Source organism: Zalophus californianus, chromosome 12 (assembly GCF_009762305.2).
Source record: "Zalophus californianus isolate mZalCal1 chromosome 12, mZalCal1.pri.v2, whole genome shotgun sequence".
NCBI lineage: Eukaryota > Metazoa > Chordata > Mammalia > Carnivora > Otariidae > Zalophus > Zalophus californianus.
The window spans coordinates 34,980,068-34,997,916 of record NC_045606.1 but is presented as its reverse complement, the minus strand read 5'-3'; the positions used below and the strand labels follow the sequence as shown (position 1 = coordinate 34,997,916).

The window sequence follows — 17,849 nt, the reverse complement described above, 5'->3', positions numbered from 1 at the left end:
AGCATTTTGTTAGGTTGGGATATATAGCTTCTAACCAGGTTGCATAATTTATTATTGTTCTTTGTCCTAGTATGAAAAAGTTCGAATATACAGAATGGATGGATCATACCGTTCTGTTGAACTGAAGCATGGAAATAATACCACAGTGCAGCAGATAATGGAAGGAATGCGTCTCTCTCAAGAAACACAGCAATACTTCACTATTTGGATCTGTTCAGAAAATCTCAGTAAGAAAGTTGTTACTCTGTTGTGTAAACCTATTCCTTTGTGAGAGTGGATTGGTAAACTTAAGTATAGCATCAGTTTCTTAATGACTTTAAATTTTGAAGTGCTACAATGATCTTCTCTTTTATATAAATTACTAGTGTTCCAACTGTTGAAACAGGTAAACCTTTGAGACCCCTCACCCCCCCTTAATTCAAAGCATTTTTTAAGTATTTGAAAACGTTTCTTCTCTGGCAATAGAATTTGATTTGAATGCCACTAAATGTAGTGCTCATCCAACTTGCCTTTATTGTCAGTGCTCATTTCACCTGAAATAATGCAAATGTTCTTTTTCTTTATATTAGTTTTCCATCAAATTTTTTTTTTAAGACCAACCTGATGCCACTATAGATTTATCTTTCAAGCAAAGTATTCCAAATACATTGAAGTTATTGTGATTCGTTATTTATTGTTTAATTGTATTTTTTTTTTAAATACCAGATCCTACTGATTGGATCATAATTAAATAGACTATAATGGAATTAAATATCTTATATACATTTGATATGTTTTATTTGTTTTAGGAATTCTCATAATTCTTATGCTCTTAAAAACAAAAGCTCTTAACCGAAAATTGGGTTGTGATATAATTGGTTATAAAGTCAGTGATTTAAATTTAGACCTTTAATTTGTGTGTATTCAGCACTTAAGTACAGATAGTTCAATACAAATTTTCTGTGTGTTGATGTAACTTATTTTCACATTATTATTTATAAAAGGAAAGATGTTTTTCAGGCCTTCAACTCAAGCCTTATCATAAACCCTTGCAACATGTTCGTGACTGGCCAGAAATACTTGCTGAATTGACTAATTTGGATCCCCAAAGGGAAACACCACAGCTTTTCCTAAGAAGAGATGTGAGACTTCCTTTGGAAGTTGAAAAAAAGGTTTGCTTGGAAATCTTATTTATAGTCATTTAAATGCACAGAATCTATTGAATTCCTGTGGTAGGCACTAACAGAAATTGTTCTCTTCCTATATGAGGAGGTTTTACTTTTGTTTTTCTGTTTAATCCTCACATCCCTAGGGTAAATGGTAGAGTTTGAGTTAGTCTACTTACAAAGCCCCTAGTTGGGGGCGCCTGGGTGGCTCAGATGGTTAAGCGTCTGCCTTCGGCTCAGGTCATGATCCCAGGGTCCTGGGATCGAGTCCCGCATCGGGCTCCCTGCTCAGCGAGGGGCCTGCTTCTCCCTCTAACCCTCCCCCGTCTCATGTACTCTCTCTCTCATTCTCACTCTCTCAAAATAAATAAATAAATCTTTAAAAAATAATAATAATAAATAAATAAATAAATAAATAAAATCTAAAAAAAAAAAAGAATGATAGAAGGGATATCAAGAATATTGGTCAAAACATAATGCTCCTACAAATACTGGGGCACCTGGGTGGCTCAGTCGTTAAGCATCTGCCTTCGGCTCAGGTCATGATCCCAGGGTCCTGGGATAGAGCCCCACATCGGGCTCCCTGCTCAGTGCAGAGCCTGCTTCTCCCCCTCCCTCTGCCATTCCCTCTGCTGTGCTCTTCTCTCTAACTCTCTGTCAAATAAATAAATAAAACCTTTAAAAAAAAAAAAAAAACCCTAGTTGGTTTTTTTTTTTCCACGTCCATTGTCTTAGAAACAAAAGAAATAGAGAATCTCTCCTAAAGAGAATTAACAACCAGATGGAAGACAGATTATACCAAAAAGAATTTTAGAATAGTTAGGAAGTACACTATCAAAGATAAATTTAATAAAGGGCTAATCAGTGTGTAAATTTCAAAGGAGCAGATAGGTTGGTGTGGGAGGAGAACAAAATACATTCTGAGTGGAGAAGATTATATTTGCAAAGGGGACATAAAAAATTATTCTCAATAGTAAATTTCCAAATCAAGCAGAGAATTATATAGATAGTAAAAAATGCAGATAGAATTTACATTTGATAAAAAGATTTGTTCCAGACAAGTACATTTGAATTTGAATTGCTGTAAATTTTAGAGGAGAGGTGGGATAATGCTATCTGAAGGATGAATGGACAACAAAGAAACTTAAGGTGGATATTACAAGTTAAACTAGTGTGATAGTCTAAAAATTTTTTAAAATTGAAAAAAAAAAAGTTCCAGGGGCTCATAACTTTGGCAAAGAAAAAACATACAATGCATTTCCTGATTCTTATCCAAGGAAATATTAAACAAAGTTAAGGAAATTTTAGTATATGAAAAGTTCATCGACCATGTACAAACTTGGTAACTGTTTTATACTTGATCACTCATATTGTCCCTCTTATACTAGCGAACCAAAGATAGATATGATCCTTTCAGTGACATATACTGGGAGTTACATAAAAATTTGTATGAAATTTACCAAAAACAAAGATCTAGATTATTCATAAAAAAATGTTAGAATTTCATAAATAGAAGAGAGGAAGGGGCACCTTGGATGGCTCAGTCAGTTAAGCAGCTGCCTTCGGCTCAGGTCATGATCTCAGGGTCCTGGGATGGAGCCCGCACCCCTCCACCCCCCCACACCCATCAGGCTCCCTGCTCAGTGGGGGTCTGTTTCTTCCTCTGCCCCTCCCCCCCTACTTGTGCTCATGCTCTAATAAATCTTAAAAAAAAAGGAAAAAAACACAGTTGATCATCTCAATTGATATAGAAAATGCATTTGACAAAATCCAATACCCTTTCATGATAAAACTCTTACAGTTAGGAATAGATGGGAACTTCCGCAACATGATAAGTGGCATTTATGAAAAACTCACAGCTAACATCATACTCGATGAAATGTTGAGAGCTTTCCTCCTAAGATCAGGAACGAGACAAGGAGGCCAGCTTTCAGCACTGCTATTTAACATGGTAGTGAAGTTCTAACCAGAGTAAATAAATTTAAAAAAATACATAATAATGTCTAATATGTGATACATATTCAGATTTTCCCTAGTTGTTTAAAAATCTTATATAACTCCCATATGTAGGATCTAGTCAAGATTCATACTTTGTATTTGATTGTTATCTCTTTAGTCTCTTTTAATCTAGAATAATCCTCTCATCTTTTTCCCCATGAAATTCTTTCATTTTTTTCATATTATATAGAGTATTAAAAGATTATTTTAGTTAGACAAAAATAACTTTTACCATAAGGAATTGAAATCACTTTGATTTATATTTGGAAATAACTTTTTAAAAATTTTATTTATTTGAGAGAGTGCAAGCAAGAGAGAGAGCACATGCTGGGTGGAGGGGCAGGGGGAGAGAGAGAAGCAGACTCCCCACTGAGCAGGGAGCCCAACTGTGGGCTCCATCCCCGACCCCAGGATCATGACCTGAGCTGAAAGCAGACGCTTAACTGATTGAGCCACCCAGGCGCCCTGGAAATACTTTAAGTATTCATTCAGAAACTCTATAAAACTGTTTCCAGTTGGAGCAGAAGTATATTCTGTAGGCTAGCTTTTCAATCTTTGTTAATCTTACTGGATAAAATGAAACTTTAAAAAGATTTTGAAACTTAGAAAACAAATCTTCTGATCTCCTTTAGTGTTATTTCAAAGTGACAAGTTTTTTTAGCCAAATAAAATTTAAAAAAAAATTTTAAATAAGGTTTTTTAAAACTTCATGTGCTCTTCTAGGAATTAACTTGCTTCCTTTTATCTTCCTCGAGGTTCACTACTATATTGTGTGAAACATGTAGAATAATGTTTGAGGAATATAAATATAATTTAGGTAAAATTGTGCTAGAAGTTATCCATATCTATAAACCAGTAATATTTTATTAGACTGTAAATCAGAGATACAAACTATAGCCTATGCTATATTTGACCTGCTGTTTATTTTTATATACCCCACAAGCTGTTAATGGTTGAAAAAAATCAAAACGATAATATCTCATGTGAAAATTTTATGAAATTTAAATTTGAGTATCCATATAGAAAAAGTGTTATTAGAACACCACCACACCCGTGTCTTACTAGATTATCTGTGGCTGCTTTTGTGCGACAGTAGCTGAGTTGGGTAGTTGTAAGAAAGACTTTGTAACTCATAAAGCTTAAAATATTATTATCTGGCCCTGAACAGGAAAAATTTGTCAACCTCTGCTCTAAATCAATAGCAGCTCATTTATATATAGGATATGTAGCTTTTCCTTTTCCATATTAGAAAGTGACAAGTTGTATATTTGTAACAGGAAATTATAGCCCAATAACCAAATTATACTTTTTCTTTTAAGATTGAAGACCCACTAGCTATTCTTATTCTCTTTGATGAAGCCAGATATAATTTATTGAAGGGCTTTTATACAGCTCCTGATGCTAAACTGATAACATTGGCAAGTCTACTGTTGCAAATAGTTTATGGAAATTATGAGAGTAAGAAACACAAGCAAGGTTTCCTAAAGTAAGTATTTAATACAGCATGTGGTCTTGTGCTGTGCTTGAGATTCTGTTTAACTGAGAAAGTTAAAAAATGTTATTAAGAAATATTTATACTTTGGTTTGGAACTAAAGGATACAAGGCATGGAATAAGGAAAAAAACAAAAGCAATGGTAAAGCATTCTTAAAGTTATACTCTCGCCAAAGTTACTTTTCTTATATTTGACTATGGTTTGATGTATCTTATTTTTTTTAAAGATTTTATTTTTTTAAGTAATCTCTACACCCAACGTGGGGCTCAAACCCATAACCCTAAGATCAAGAGTTGTATGCTCTACTGACTGAACAAGCCAGGCACCCCTTGATATACCTTATATTTTTTTCTTCTTTATCTTTCTTTATTACATAAATAAGTTCATTAAAACCTGACTCGGTAAGTAGATGCATTTAAGACCTACCACAAAAACTAGCTACAAGTTCAGTCTTTGAGAGAAAACACTGCGGTTTTAAACACTGAAGCTTTATTGTGGTTTTCAATTTTCAAAAATATTTTGTGGTTGTTGAAAGAAGAAACATTTCTCTTAAATGAGAATGTTGGGGTTGTGGTCTTTTGCTTAAAATTTTGAGAGTTCTCTAATATTTAGAGATATATTTATAGATTTTTCAGCTCAAATATAAATATAGATTTTTCAGGTCAAAAATCATGTTACTTAAAGCAATTTGTTTTTGAATGATTTATGTACTTTAACTACTAAAGATGATTTATTTAAAGCATGTTGGCATATCTGCTTACAGTGAAGAAAACCTAAAATCCATTGTACCTGTTACCAAACTAAAAAGTAAGGCACCTCACTGGACAAACCGAATACTTCATGAATACAAGGTAAGCTGATTAATAGAAATAAAAAGACACTTTATATCCTAGTTGAAATTTTGTGAATTAAATTGTTTGAAATTGTTTGATATGTTTTAAACATAGGTACATTAAATTTACAGTCCTGAAATTAAAAATGGATCTTCTAGTTCACATGAAACTGGAAGTAGCATGATATTTTTATTTTTAATAATGTGGAATCTTTTACTGAATGCCTTCTCTATGCTGGATACCGTGGTAAGGACTAGAGATTAAACACACACACACACACACCCATGAAATTATACGCTATCCCTGTCCAAGGGGCACTTAAAACCTAATAGAATAGACAAACAATATTTTTAGATTTTGATATTTCTTTCCTTTTTTAAATACTAACATTTCAAAAGAAAACTTGTTCTTGGGGTAATGTCACAATTTTATTCTTCTTTGGGGGCAGCCATGATTTTAGAAACTGCTCAGTTGACCTATTTGGATTGTCAAAGGTATGTTCTCTTTTCACATCTCTTTTATTTTACTTTATTTGTTTTTAGAATCTTAGTACAAGTGAGGGTGTCAGTAAAGAAATGCATCACCTTCAGCGCATGTTCTTACAGAATTGTTGGGAAATTCCTACATATGGAGCAGCTTTTTTCACAGGACAGATATTTACGAAGGCAAGCCCCAGCAATCATAAAGTCATCCCTGTGTATGTAGGAGTGAATATAAAAGGACTTCATCTCCTCAACATGGAAACTAAGGTAGATTTTCAGCTTTTCAGCTATTTTTGACCAGTTACATTTTATAATGTCTAAAAAAAATGGTACCAGCCTATATGAAAAATCTAGAAATGACATATATAAGACTATTCATTGCAATTTCATTTGTAATAGCAAAGGATGAGGGATGAAAAGTAAATGAGTGTCAGTAAGGGATTTTAATTATATTATTAATATATACTAATTATATAATTTCATTAATTATAGTACATTTCTATGTTGAAATACTGTGCAGCCATATAAAAGAATGAGGAATGTATAGAATGATTTCCAAGATATATTTAGTGAAAAAGCATAGTGATGAACCATATGTAATAGGTTACTATTTGTGTAGAAATGGGGGGAAATGAAGACTATATTTACATAAATACACATTGCTTGTGTATGAGTAAAAATTCATAAAGCCCTTAGAGAAGGCAACCAGGTCACTGGGAACAAGAGTAGAAGGGAGACTTTTTACTATGTACCATTTTGCAACTTAAAAATTTTTTTAACCGTGATTATATTACCTATTCAAAAAATTCAATTAAGTTTAAATGAAAAAAATACAGATTAAAAAAAGAAAAATATAATATCTGATACAAGGGATTCACTTTGAAAATCAGAATTAGTTGTAAGAGCCTTTTGGGGAACAGGCAAGATGAAGTGTGGAAGGGACTGTTATTAGATCACTTCAGAGCTTTTCTATCAGAGGCTTGCTACTCTTTTATACTCCTTTTTCTAATCAGAGTCATAATATAAAATTGGGGATTATCAATTATTTTCAGCATATTTAACACATTTATCAGGATTAACAGCTTTCTAGTTTATAATAGGAAGCTAAGAAAAATCATTGATTTTGTTCATTCAAATTTGTCTATGAATAGATCAGTTGAGGTAATAACTAAGCTTATATGTTAGAAAAGGCATCTTAGATTAGGAAATTTTATCATAAACCTAATTTTTATTTTCATCATTTTCATAAGCTTTTATTGTGTGATCACATAACTTCTGAAAGTAGTTCAGTCATTTTGTGATAACTCGACACAGCTATTTTCCCATGCTGTTGGATATGCCTGTGAATGGAGATAGAGAATATATAGGGACATAGAGCTGAATAGGGGCTGACTTCAGGAGTTTATCTGGAACTTGATTTTTTTGAAGTCTCTGATATCAGCTTGCTTTTGGGTCATTTGCTTATTATCATTTTCTATTTAAGCTACTTTACTCACACAAAATAGGCTGCTGCTTATTAGTTTGTAATCATTTTTCTATTTCTTTTGTACTTTGTTAAAGGAAATTGAAGGAGAAATTCCCCTTACCATTTCAAGAAATTTTTCCTCTGCTATTTCAGAGCATTTTATACAACATTTACAAATCCTTTATTGAACTAAATGGTGATGCTGTGGGTATGACACCAAGCCTCTTCTGTAAGCTATAGTGTATGTTTGACTTTTGGTAGCATCCCAAGTTTAGGCAACAATAAAACGTTTTATTTAGTTCCCATGTGATGGGTCAGCATTATCTTAAAACATTTCACATTATGAATAATATTCTGGTCCAGGAGTAAGTGAGATTGCAGTAGCAGGCAGAGGATGAAAACAATATTATTAGTTAAAAGTCTGCTTTTTTAGGGTAAGATTTTGATTTCTAGAAATATAAATAAAAATACTGTCCTTGGGTATAAAAAGGGATTAAACCAAAGGGTAACAATGTTTTCTGTCCATCTAACCATTACCTTGTGCTCTGTAAACCACTGATAAATTTACAGCACCTATGAAAGCTCTAAGTTGATTATATTTTCTAATCATCAAAGATGGGAGCAGTCAGCTTGTCTTCCGTTGTCTTACAGTCATCAAGATATGCTAGGGGTGAATTTGGCAAGCTTACTTTAAAAGAATAAACATCTTCATTTGCAAAAAATACCTTCATTTACATTTAAAACTCTACTTGGGATATAATAGCTTCAGAGATTAAATCTATGAAAAGCCATAGATCGAATACAGCTGTGTTTTTTGTATCAGTTACTTCTATTGTCTATATCTTGTTTCTCTTTGAAATAATGAGAGATTCCCATTGGAAAGTATAGCCCAGCCAATTTCATATGCTCATCAGAGATTTTTCTGTCCTACTTACATAAAATGTAGACACTATTGAATGTATAATACATTGTGTTGTAGATCAGTGTTTTACTATAGTGAATGTATTGCTGTTTCATCATTGAACTGTACTTGTTAATATATCTTTAACCATAATAGTACTACTGCCACACCCAGGCAATAGATTACCCTTTGCTGGTATCAATTTATGTTGGCCATATAATTGAGGACTTGTTGTAGCACAGGTTTATTTTTTTTCTGTAAATTAAACTGTTTTGAGGCCATACTAATGGAACATTTTCTGCATCTTGATTAAACAGATTTCGGACAACTGATCCAAAAGATAGACAGTTTAAGGTATTATATCTTGACTCAGTGTTTTAGTGTGTACCTTGGTAAATAGCTATTTTAGCATACCCTATCTATAGAGCTGTATTTTACAGTATAAATGTAGATGGCTAATTTTAAAGAAGATGTTATTAGTTTCCCATTATACATAATGTACACTCGTGAAAATTAATTATACTGTTTCATTTAAGAACCTCACTTTAAAAATGCCCTAAACCATCTTTTTCATAAAACTTCAATTGCTTATAATCTATATGTTAAGAACTGCTAGTCATAGAATACAGATATTTTTAAACATATATTTTAAAGGATGCACAAATACTTTCTTTGTACATGCATATATAAAGAATATATTTTTAGGGCAAGAAAATGAAAGTTACTGATAGGAGAGACTTATTTTAAAATAATCAAAAAGATACATCGAATGCCTATTTAAATATAGCTTTTCATTAGGAAAATGTAGGAATAGGTTATTCTAATATTTGTTTTAAATAATTTGATGAGTTTATGAAGGGTATGTTATTTTAAAAATTATGCTTATTTTTACAATAGCTGTATCACTGTACTTATTTTCAGTGAGATGGAATTGCCTAAGTCAACATGTTACCTCATTACATAAATTCAGATCTGAAAGTACCATGCGAATATTCAAAAGGTACTGAATAAAGTAAAAGGGAATGTTTTTAATATGCAGAAAGTAAAAACCTGTACATTTAATTTTCTTGAAAGTCACTGAGAGAATGGGCATCTTTTTTTCTCAGCTTTATTGAAACATAAGTGACATATAACATTGAGTACGCTTAAGGTATACAATGGGTTGATTTGGTATACTTATATATTGCAAAATGATTATTACCATAGCATTAGCTAACACCTCCATCATGTTACATAATTACCATCTTTTTTATGATGAGAACATTTAAGTAACTTAAGTAACTTAAGTAGCTCTTTCAGTAACTTGAAGTATATATTTTAGTATTGTTAACCATAGTCACAGTGCTGTACATTAGATTCCCCAGAACTTACTCATCTTATACTGCAAGTTTGTACTCTATGGCCAACATCTCATTTCACCCATCCCACAGCCCTTGGTAGCCACCATTCTGTTTCTGTGTCTGTGACTTCAGCTTCTTTAGACTCCAAATTAAGTGATATCCTATAATATTAGTCTTTTTCTGACTTATTTCACTTAACATAATGACCTTGAGGTCTATCCATGTTGTCGAAAATGGCAGTACTTTCTTCTTTTCTCATGGCTGAATAATATTCCTGAGAGAGAGAGAAAGTGTGTGTGTATACATACCACAGAATAGGCATCTTTAAAATATTTTGTCAGTCTGATACAAATGATTTATCATTGCTTAAGACAGTCTCCTGAGAGTCTACCATCTATGTGGCTCTGTACTTTAGGCTGTGTGAAGTTAATGTAGGTACCTCGAATAGATTTTATTCTAACATTCCAAACCATTATGTTTAGACATGACTAGGTCAACTAGGTCATTGTAGATAGTAAGAGAAGATAGGTGTTGTTTTTAATATATATTTTAATAAAACAGTTTCTAATTATGTTGCAGGCTTTACTCATCAGTCTTAAGTATGGTTGTTTTATGTGGCAATTGGGGGATGCCGATACATGTTTTCAGATCCATAGTATGGAAAATAAAATGAGCTTTATAGTACACACAAAACAGGTAAGTACTTACCATTTACTTTGGACTTCTAATGAACTACTGTGTGATGCGATGAGCACTGGGTGTTATACGCAACTAATGAATCATTGAACATTACATCACAAATGATGTATTTTATGTTGGTTAATTGAATTTAAAAAAAAAGGAAAAAAATTTTTAAAGTGACCATCCATTTTGCTTCAAGGAAAACCTTTGATATTGTATGAAATTAAGATATTTAAGACCAAGGGGAAAAAGGCAGGCCTTTCCTAAGCAAATAAGCCAGAAACTTATCCGAATAATTTATTTTGGTTTTATAACAGTGAAACTCTTTTTTCTGCCATTTCCTTTAAGTCTGGTCAGTATTCCCTATCTCTTTTATCAAGGTATTAGGTAGTCCTTACCTCTTCTTAACCAGTATTATATCTGAGCCACTAGCTGCATCCAGTAGGTTGCTTCTTAAATCCCTTCAAAGTCTAAGTATTCTCTTTATTCCTGACAAGCTGCTTCCTACTAAGAATGTTCCTTCCTTTTCAGATAGATAGGGAACTGCCCACTGTCATGTATGTCATTTACCCATTCTTATGTGTTTCATATTTACTGTCGACATATATTTTACTTTGTAGGCTGGCCTTGTGGTAAAACTATTAATGAAGCTAAATGGACAGTTAATGCCGACCGAAAGAAATTCATGAGAGGAAAGCAGTGATACTTAAGCCACCACGTTTTGTAATGCAGATTTTTTTTCCATGAAAGATTTCTTAAACTATTACTTTTAACAAGGCATTTAGTCTCTTGTAATATATATGTATACTATTACATTGTACAGAATCTGTACTTCTGTTTGGTGTGTAATATACCAGTTTTATATAATATCCTCATAAGCTATTCTAATTTTTGAGAGAAACACGCAAAAAAGTGTAGATTGATCACCTGTATATTAATGGACAAAACAGTAAGCTTTATAAAAAGTTATTTTTGGTAAATGGTAAAGAATTTGGAGTGGAATGTAATGAAATTAAAATATAGCTTTGGTATAAGTTTGTGTGTCATTTCAAAATATACTGAAAGTCAACAAAGTTGAATAAAGAAAATATATTTCCTATTTAAACCACATAACACTGCTATTTCAAACATTTTTCTGTAAGCCAAGAAAATTTCTCAACATGTTTTTAAAAGTCTTAGTTAAAATATGTAACTGGTATAAATTAGTATTTCTCAGAGTATAGTTCTTGAAACCCCCTGCATCATAATTAACCTGGATCCCTCTTTAAACAAAGATTTCTGGGACTCAGTATATACAAGTTCATTCACTCTCTAAAAGTAGCCAGTCCTAGGAATCTTAAATTTGGCTTGTTTTCTATTGAAATAATTCCAGACCCAATAATGAATTTGTATTAAAATAAATGACACAAAAGTACCTGGCATACAAGCATACACATACATAGACACAGATTAAGTGACAATCTCTGGATATAAGTAGTTGCATTTATTACATATATGTTGTATTTTTATGATTTGGCTTAATGAATTATATTGCCTTTACATTGTATGAAGTAGATCACCAAGTATCTGTTTCATTTAGGGGAGTATTGATACCATAGATGAGGAGCTAACTGACTCATAATCCAAGTCATCTGACTCATCTTGACTAATCTGCTATTTAATAAGTTTAGAAACTAGTTTTTCCAAGCTAACAGATTGATGTATTCTAAGTAAGTACAGAGATACAGTAATCATATTTGAAGTTGTCCTAAAGATCGCAGATAATTTTTATACATCGTAATTTACACTTCACATTAATTTCTGCTTATTTCAAATGGTGCTCTTTCTGAGCCTTATTAAAATTATATGGTTAAGTAAATTGAATGAGAAAGCCTGCTTTATCTCTAATTCTGTGCTAAGCACTTTTGATTCTACATAGACAATGCCCTGTTCGGTTTCATTCATTCCAATGGCCTCAACTGAAATACCCTGATGACTCCCAAACCTAAAATTTCAGCCTCGGATTCTCTTCTGAATTCTAGATCTTAATTTCCAATTTCCGCTATTCTAGCTCTACCTAAATGGCGTACAAAAGGAACTTCTGTTTCATCATAGCTGGAAACAGAATCTGTTTCCTCTGCTTGCTCAGTTCTGTCCTTCCACTTATATTCTCTGTTTGGTAGGTGGCATCATCAAATTGCATCCAGTTGCTTAGCCTGGAAATCCTGGAATGCTTTTCAGCCTCTCTCTCCTTTCTTATCCTAGACATTCCATTTATTGGGTCTTGTCAAATGTCTTGTGAGTGCTTTCCCATTCCTTTCCTCCCTGGCTGCACTGCATCTACCCTAGTTCAAGTCCTTACCACCTGTTCCTAAGTTTGTTTAACTTCGTCCCTGGCTTCCCCTGGCTGAGGCTCTACACCCTGCCTGTGTATCTGCCATACTGGTGCCAAGTTCACCTTTCTTACAGATCTGATTATTTCATTACCTTCTGAAAACCTTTCATGGTTCCTTACTATATGTAGAATTAAATTCCAGTTTCTTAGTATTGAATACAGGGCCCCTAATTACATGGCCTCTAACCTTCCTATCCAGATTAATGTGTAACCACCTTTCCCACACTCATCCTATGCTCCCACACTCATCCTATGCTCCAACCCAGTGTTTCCTAACCCTGGCTCTGCAGTCATGGGGGGAGTTTCACTACATAATGACTCAATAAATGCAGGGTGGGACTCAAGGATTTATGTGGGTTTTTTTTTTTAAGATTTTATTTATTTATTTGAGAGATTAAAGCGAGAGAGCACAAGCAAGGGGAGCAGCAGAGGGAGGGGGAGAAGCGGGGCTGCATCCCAGGACTCTGGGATCATGACCTGAGCCAAAGGCAGACGCTTAACTGACTGAGCCACCCAGGCACCCCAGGATTTCTGTTTTTAAAGTATCCCATGTAATTTTGATGTACAGCTAGGGTTTAGAATTGCTCTTATAACCAACTTTAAGAATTAGCTAAATGCTTTCCCTTCCGCAGAGGGAGGTGAGGATCCAATGATACTACATCAAACGGCTCCCTGCTCCATAGAATACAGTGTATCCTCCTGGAGTTACACAGTATGGCAACCCTGTAGAGAAGGGAAGACTATTAGAGTAGCTTGGTATTAAAGGCTTAAAAATATATAGCATTAGAAAGTCAATTTTCAAATATAGTATTGAGGAAAAAAAATGATCATTTTCTGTCAGCATAACCAGAAATAAACAATAATAGAAATACAAACAGGTTTTAATGAATGCCTAGTATTGGTCAGACATTGTATGTCCATACCATTTTCCTTTCCATCATTCTTCAATAAATCTTGAGTGCCATTTATGTGCCAGGGATCCAGTGGTAAGAGAAACAAAGCTCCTGCCTTTAGGGAACAAAGTTTAATGAGGGATACAATAAATACTAATGGAAATACATGTTTATAAAGTCCAGTAAGTGATGAAAGAAAAATAAGTGTATTATGTAAGCATAAAGTGGGAAACTTGATCTAGCCTTAGAGATCAGGAGAGGCATCCCTGAGCAAGTGATGCTTGAGCTGGCATCTGAGGGGTGAGAAAGAAGGCCATAAAGACATTTAAGGGAAAAAGGAAATGGAGTGAGATGTTTTGAGCCCAAGAATGCTCCTGGAGAATTGATAAAATTTTCTCATTTTTAGCTAAAAAGTAAATTCAAACAATTGTTTATCCAAATCACAACAAATGAGTTTCCATTTTAGAAATAAAACCAGATCAGTGAGATCATATGATTGATACATGTCTTTCTCTGATCTCACTGATATGAGGAATTCTTAATCTCAGGAAACAAACAGGGTTGCTGGAGTGGTGGCAGGTGGGAGGGATGGGGTGGCTGGGTGATGGACATTGGGGAGGGTATGTGCTATGGTGAGCGCTGTGAATTGTGTAAGACTGTTGAATCACAGGCCTGTACCTCTGAAACAATACATTATATGTTAAAAAAAGAAAAAGGAAGAAGCTAGCAGGAGGGGAAGAATGGAGGGGGGTGGAAATCGGACGGGGAGACGAACCATGAGAGAGAATGGACTCTGAGACACAAACTCAGGGTTCTAGAGGGGAGGGGGGTGGAGGGATGGGTTAGCCCGGTGATGGGTATTAAGGAGGGCACATATTGAATGGAGCACTGGGTGTTATATGCAAACAATGAATCATGGAACACTACATCAAAAACTAATGATGTAATGTATGATTAACATAATTAAATAAATAAATAAATAAAAATGGAAAAAAGAAAACCAGAACAGCTAACACTGCAATGATAAACGTATTAGAAAAAACTTACTGAAGAACACCTAAGATTAAAAGTTGCCAAAACTGACCACCCCCACCATTAGATGATGGAAATATTTAACAAAGTAAAACTGGCCACAGTTCTTTTTTCTTTTTTTTTTTTTTAAAGATTTTATTTATTTGACAGAGACACAGCGAGAGAGGGAACACAAGCAGGGGGAGTGGGAGAGGGAGAAGCAGCTCTCTGCAGAGCACGGAGCCCAATGTGGGGCTCGATCCCAGGACCCTGGGATCATGACCTGAGCGGAAGGCAGACGCTTAACGACTGAACCACACAGGTGCTCCAAAACTGGCCACAGTTCTTGACCAAATTTAACAGATGAACTGGATCAATAAAATTGAGAATTTAATTTGATCCTGAGGAACTCAATAGCAAAAACTAATTGGCAGTATTAAATATAGGCAAAAAAACTGATTGGTGAATCAATTCCTTGCTTTATAATTTATACAGAAAAATACTCTCAATGAAAATAATTTCAGTAAAATGAAATGGAAAAAATATAAATTGTTTTTGCTGTGCTGTGTAGAAAACTGATGAATTAAGGTGGCTTGAGTTCATGCAAAAAATACTTTGTCAATAAAAATCCATCTGTGATGGTATGATTCTCATTTAAAGTTTGTATCCGTAAGGTCAGAATGCCTCTAGAGTATTTGGAGAGGCAGAGGTAGGCTGACGGAGAAGGCCCTAAGGCAAAAGAAGGGCAAGCCCTGGGAGTTCTTAGAGGCAAGAGTGCTTGTGGCAAAGGAAATATCTTTCAGACATCTTAAAGTGTAAGTGAGAAAGGTAATTTCAATATATTGTACTAATTTCTATGATAGAAGGAAGCACTGGGGGCGCCTTGGTGGCTCAGTTGGTTAAGTTTCCAACTCTGGTTTCAGCTCAGGTCATGATCTCAGGGTTGTGAGATCAAGCCCTCTGCCGGGCTCCAAGCTCAGCAGGGAGTCTGCTTGAGATTCCTTTCCCTCTGTCCCCATCCAGTCCCACTCACTATCTCTAAAATAAATAAATCTTTAAAAAAAAAGAAGGAAGCCCTGGTTGTTTGGGATTTATTGGAAGGACACCAACAATGGATGGGAAAATAGCTAATACTTAAAATGGTGCTTACTATGTTCCTTGGCATTGTTTTAGATATATTAATTCATTTAACCCTTACAATAATCACGATGAAGCAGATACTATTATTCCCATTTTACAGATGAAGAAACAGAAGGTTAAGTAGCTTGCCAAAGAGAATATAACTTAAGTGGTGGAGCTGAGATTCATATCAAGGTAGTCTGGCTCCATAGTATTAATGAATCAGGAACATGATATGTGATTGTAATAAAAACATAACAAGATATTTGTTTTCTTCTAAACAGGTTAGAAGTCAAACTTCTCTAACACAGTGTTGTAAATATTTTCATTTTCATACACTATATAACTTTGAATACAATTGTATATGGAGAGGTTATGTTACTTGTCTAAGGTAAAAAACCAGTAAGTGGTAGAGTCACAGTTTAAACTCTGGCAGCCTGGCTTCTGTATTCAGACATTTGTTAGGTAAAGGAGAAGAAGCTGGGGAGGCTTAAAAAAAAAAAAAAAAGACCATATTTTGAAGGAAGTGTTTCCTGCTAATGAGGAGCCATTGGAGCCCTTGGGACTTGACTAGCTCAGATTTGTATGTTAAGATATCACCCTGGGCCAGTGTACAGAAGGGCTCCAAGGGATCTGAGCAAGAAAGTATAAGACAATGGGGAGAAGTGGATTAATGTTTTGACAAAACCCAGTGACCTTTTGGATATGGGAACTAAGGAAGAGATAGGAATCATAAATCCCTTCTTTCCGTCCTGGGCAACTGGGAAAATGGTATCATAAACTGCCTAAGATAAGGAATGGAGGATCATTTGAAGAAATGTATTGAATTCCATTGAGAAATGGGCAAAGAAATTCCATTTAGAGCAGCCCCAAAGCATCTCATTAGGCAAATGGATATCAGTATGCAAAAGAAATAGCTTGGTACCATCCTGCATACTGTATATTCAATAAATTTCATATGGCCAAAAATTAAATATTAAAAAAATCTTTAGGGGCGCCTGGGTGGCTCAGTCGTTAAGCGTCTGCCTTCAGCTCGGGTCATGATCCCAGGGTCCTGGGATCGAGCCCCGCATCGGGCTCCCTGCTCGGAGGGAGGCCTGCTTCTCCCTCTCCCACTCCCCTTGCTTGTGTTCCCTCTCGCTGTCTCTATCAAATAAATAAATAAAATCTTTAAAAAAAAATCTTTAATACCACTAGAGAAAAACAGACTAGTATATTTTAGTGACAGCACATTTATGGGTATCATGAGAGATAACAGGTGTTTAAAATGCCTTTTAAATGTATACAATATAAAGGAAGGCAAAAGAATCAAGGAATTCAGAGCAACTAACAGGAATGCAAAATGGCTAACATTTGGCTATATATGGCTAAGAGGAATGCAAAATGGCAAAACCATTTTGGAAGAGTTTGGTAGTTTCTAATTTTTTTTTCTTATTAGAGAGAGGGAAGGGCAGAGGGAGAGGGAGAGAGAGAATCCTAAGCAGTCTCCACGCCCAGGGCAGAGCCCAACCCCACAACCCTGAGATCATGAGCTGAACCAAAAACAAGAGTCAGATGCTTAACCAACTGAGCCACCCAGATGCCTCTGGAAGAGTTTGGTAGTTTCTAGGTTAGACAGACACCTATTGTGGAACCCAGTCATTCCACTCTTGGGTATTTATCAAAGAAGAAAAAAAATATTCCCACAAAAATCTGTATTCAGACTTTTATAGGATACACTTTTCATTTTTTCACAATTCATATGAAATATAATTATTGATAACTGCCCCGAACTGACAACCCATATATCCTTTGATGGGTGAGTGAAACAAACTCAGATACATCCATATGAAATACTACTCAGCAACAAAAAAGAATAAAGTGTTGATGAACAATATGGATGAATTTCAAATACATTATGCTAACTAAAAGAAGCCAGACTCAATGGTTTATATACTATAACATTCCATTTAGATGACATTCTGGGAAAGGCAAAACTATAGGATCAGAAAGCAAATGGTGGTTATTAGAGGGTAAGGATGGGAGCGAGGGGATGTGGGAATATAAAGGGGAAGCACGAGGGAATTTGAGGAAGTAAAAGAACTGTATCTTGGGACGCCTGTGTGGCTCAGTT

At 34.7% G+C, this 17,849-nt stretch overlaps 1 protein-coding gene across 5 annotated transcripts in view; it reads left to right on the top strand.

Moving 5' to 3' along the window:
- The window catches only part of KRIT1 (KRIT1 ankyrin repeat containing), a 36,945-nt gene extending 24,770 nt beyond the window's left edge, over window positions 1-12,175 (top strand). For 3 of the 5 annotated variants that reach the window (XM_027573156.2, XM_027573155.2, XM_027573158.2), the window contains 7 exons: window positions 71-227; window positions 1,000-1,151; window positions 4,463-4,629; window positions 5,401-5,488; window positions 6,013-6,219; window positions 10,238-10,354; window positions 10,960-12,175. In XM_027573156.2, coding sequence (XP_027428957.1) covers window positions 71-227; window positions 1,000-1,151; window positions 4,463-4,629; window positions 5,401-5,488; window positions 6,013-6,219; window positions 10,238-10,354; window positions 10,960-11,028 — 957 coding nt within the window. In that variant the 3' untranslated portion in view covers window positions 11,029-12,175. Of the gene's footprint in view, window positions 1-70; window positions 228-999; window positions 1,152-4,462; window positions 4,630-5,400; window positions 5,489-6,012; window positions 6,220-8,635; window positions 8,673-9,239; window positions 9,319-10,237; window positions 10,356-10,959 lie in introns of those variants that run through there. The other 2 variants (XR_003516354.2, XM_027573157.2) reach the window with 2 other exon arrangements.
- Window positions 12,176-17,849: the final 5,674 nt, after the last annotated feature.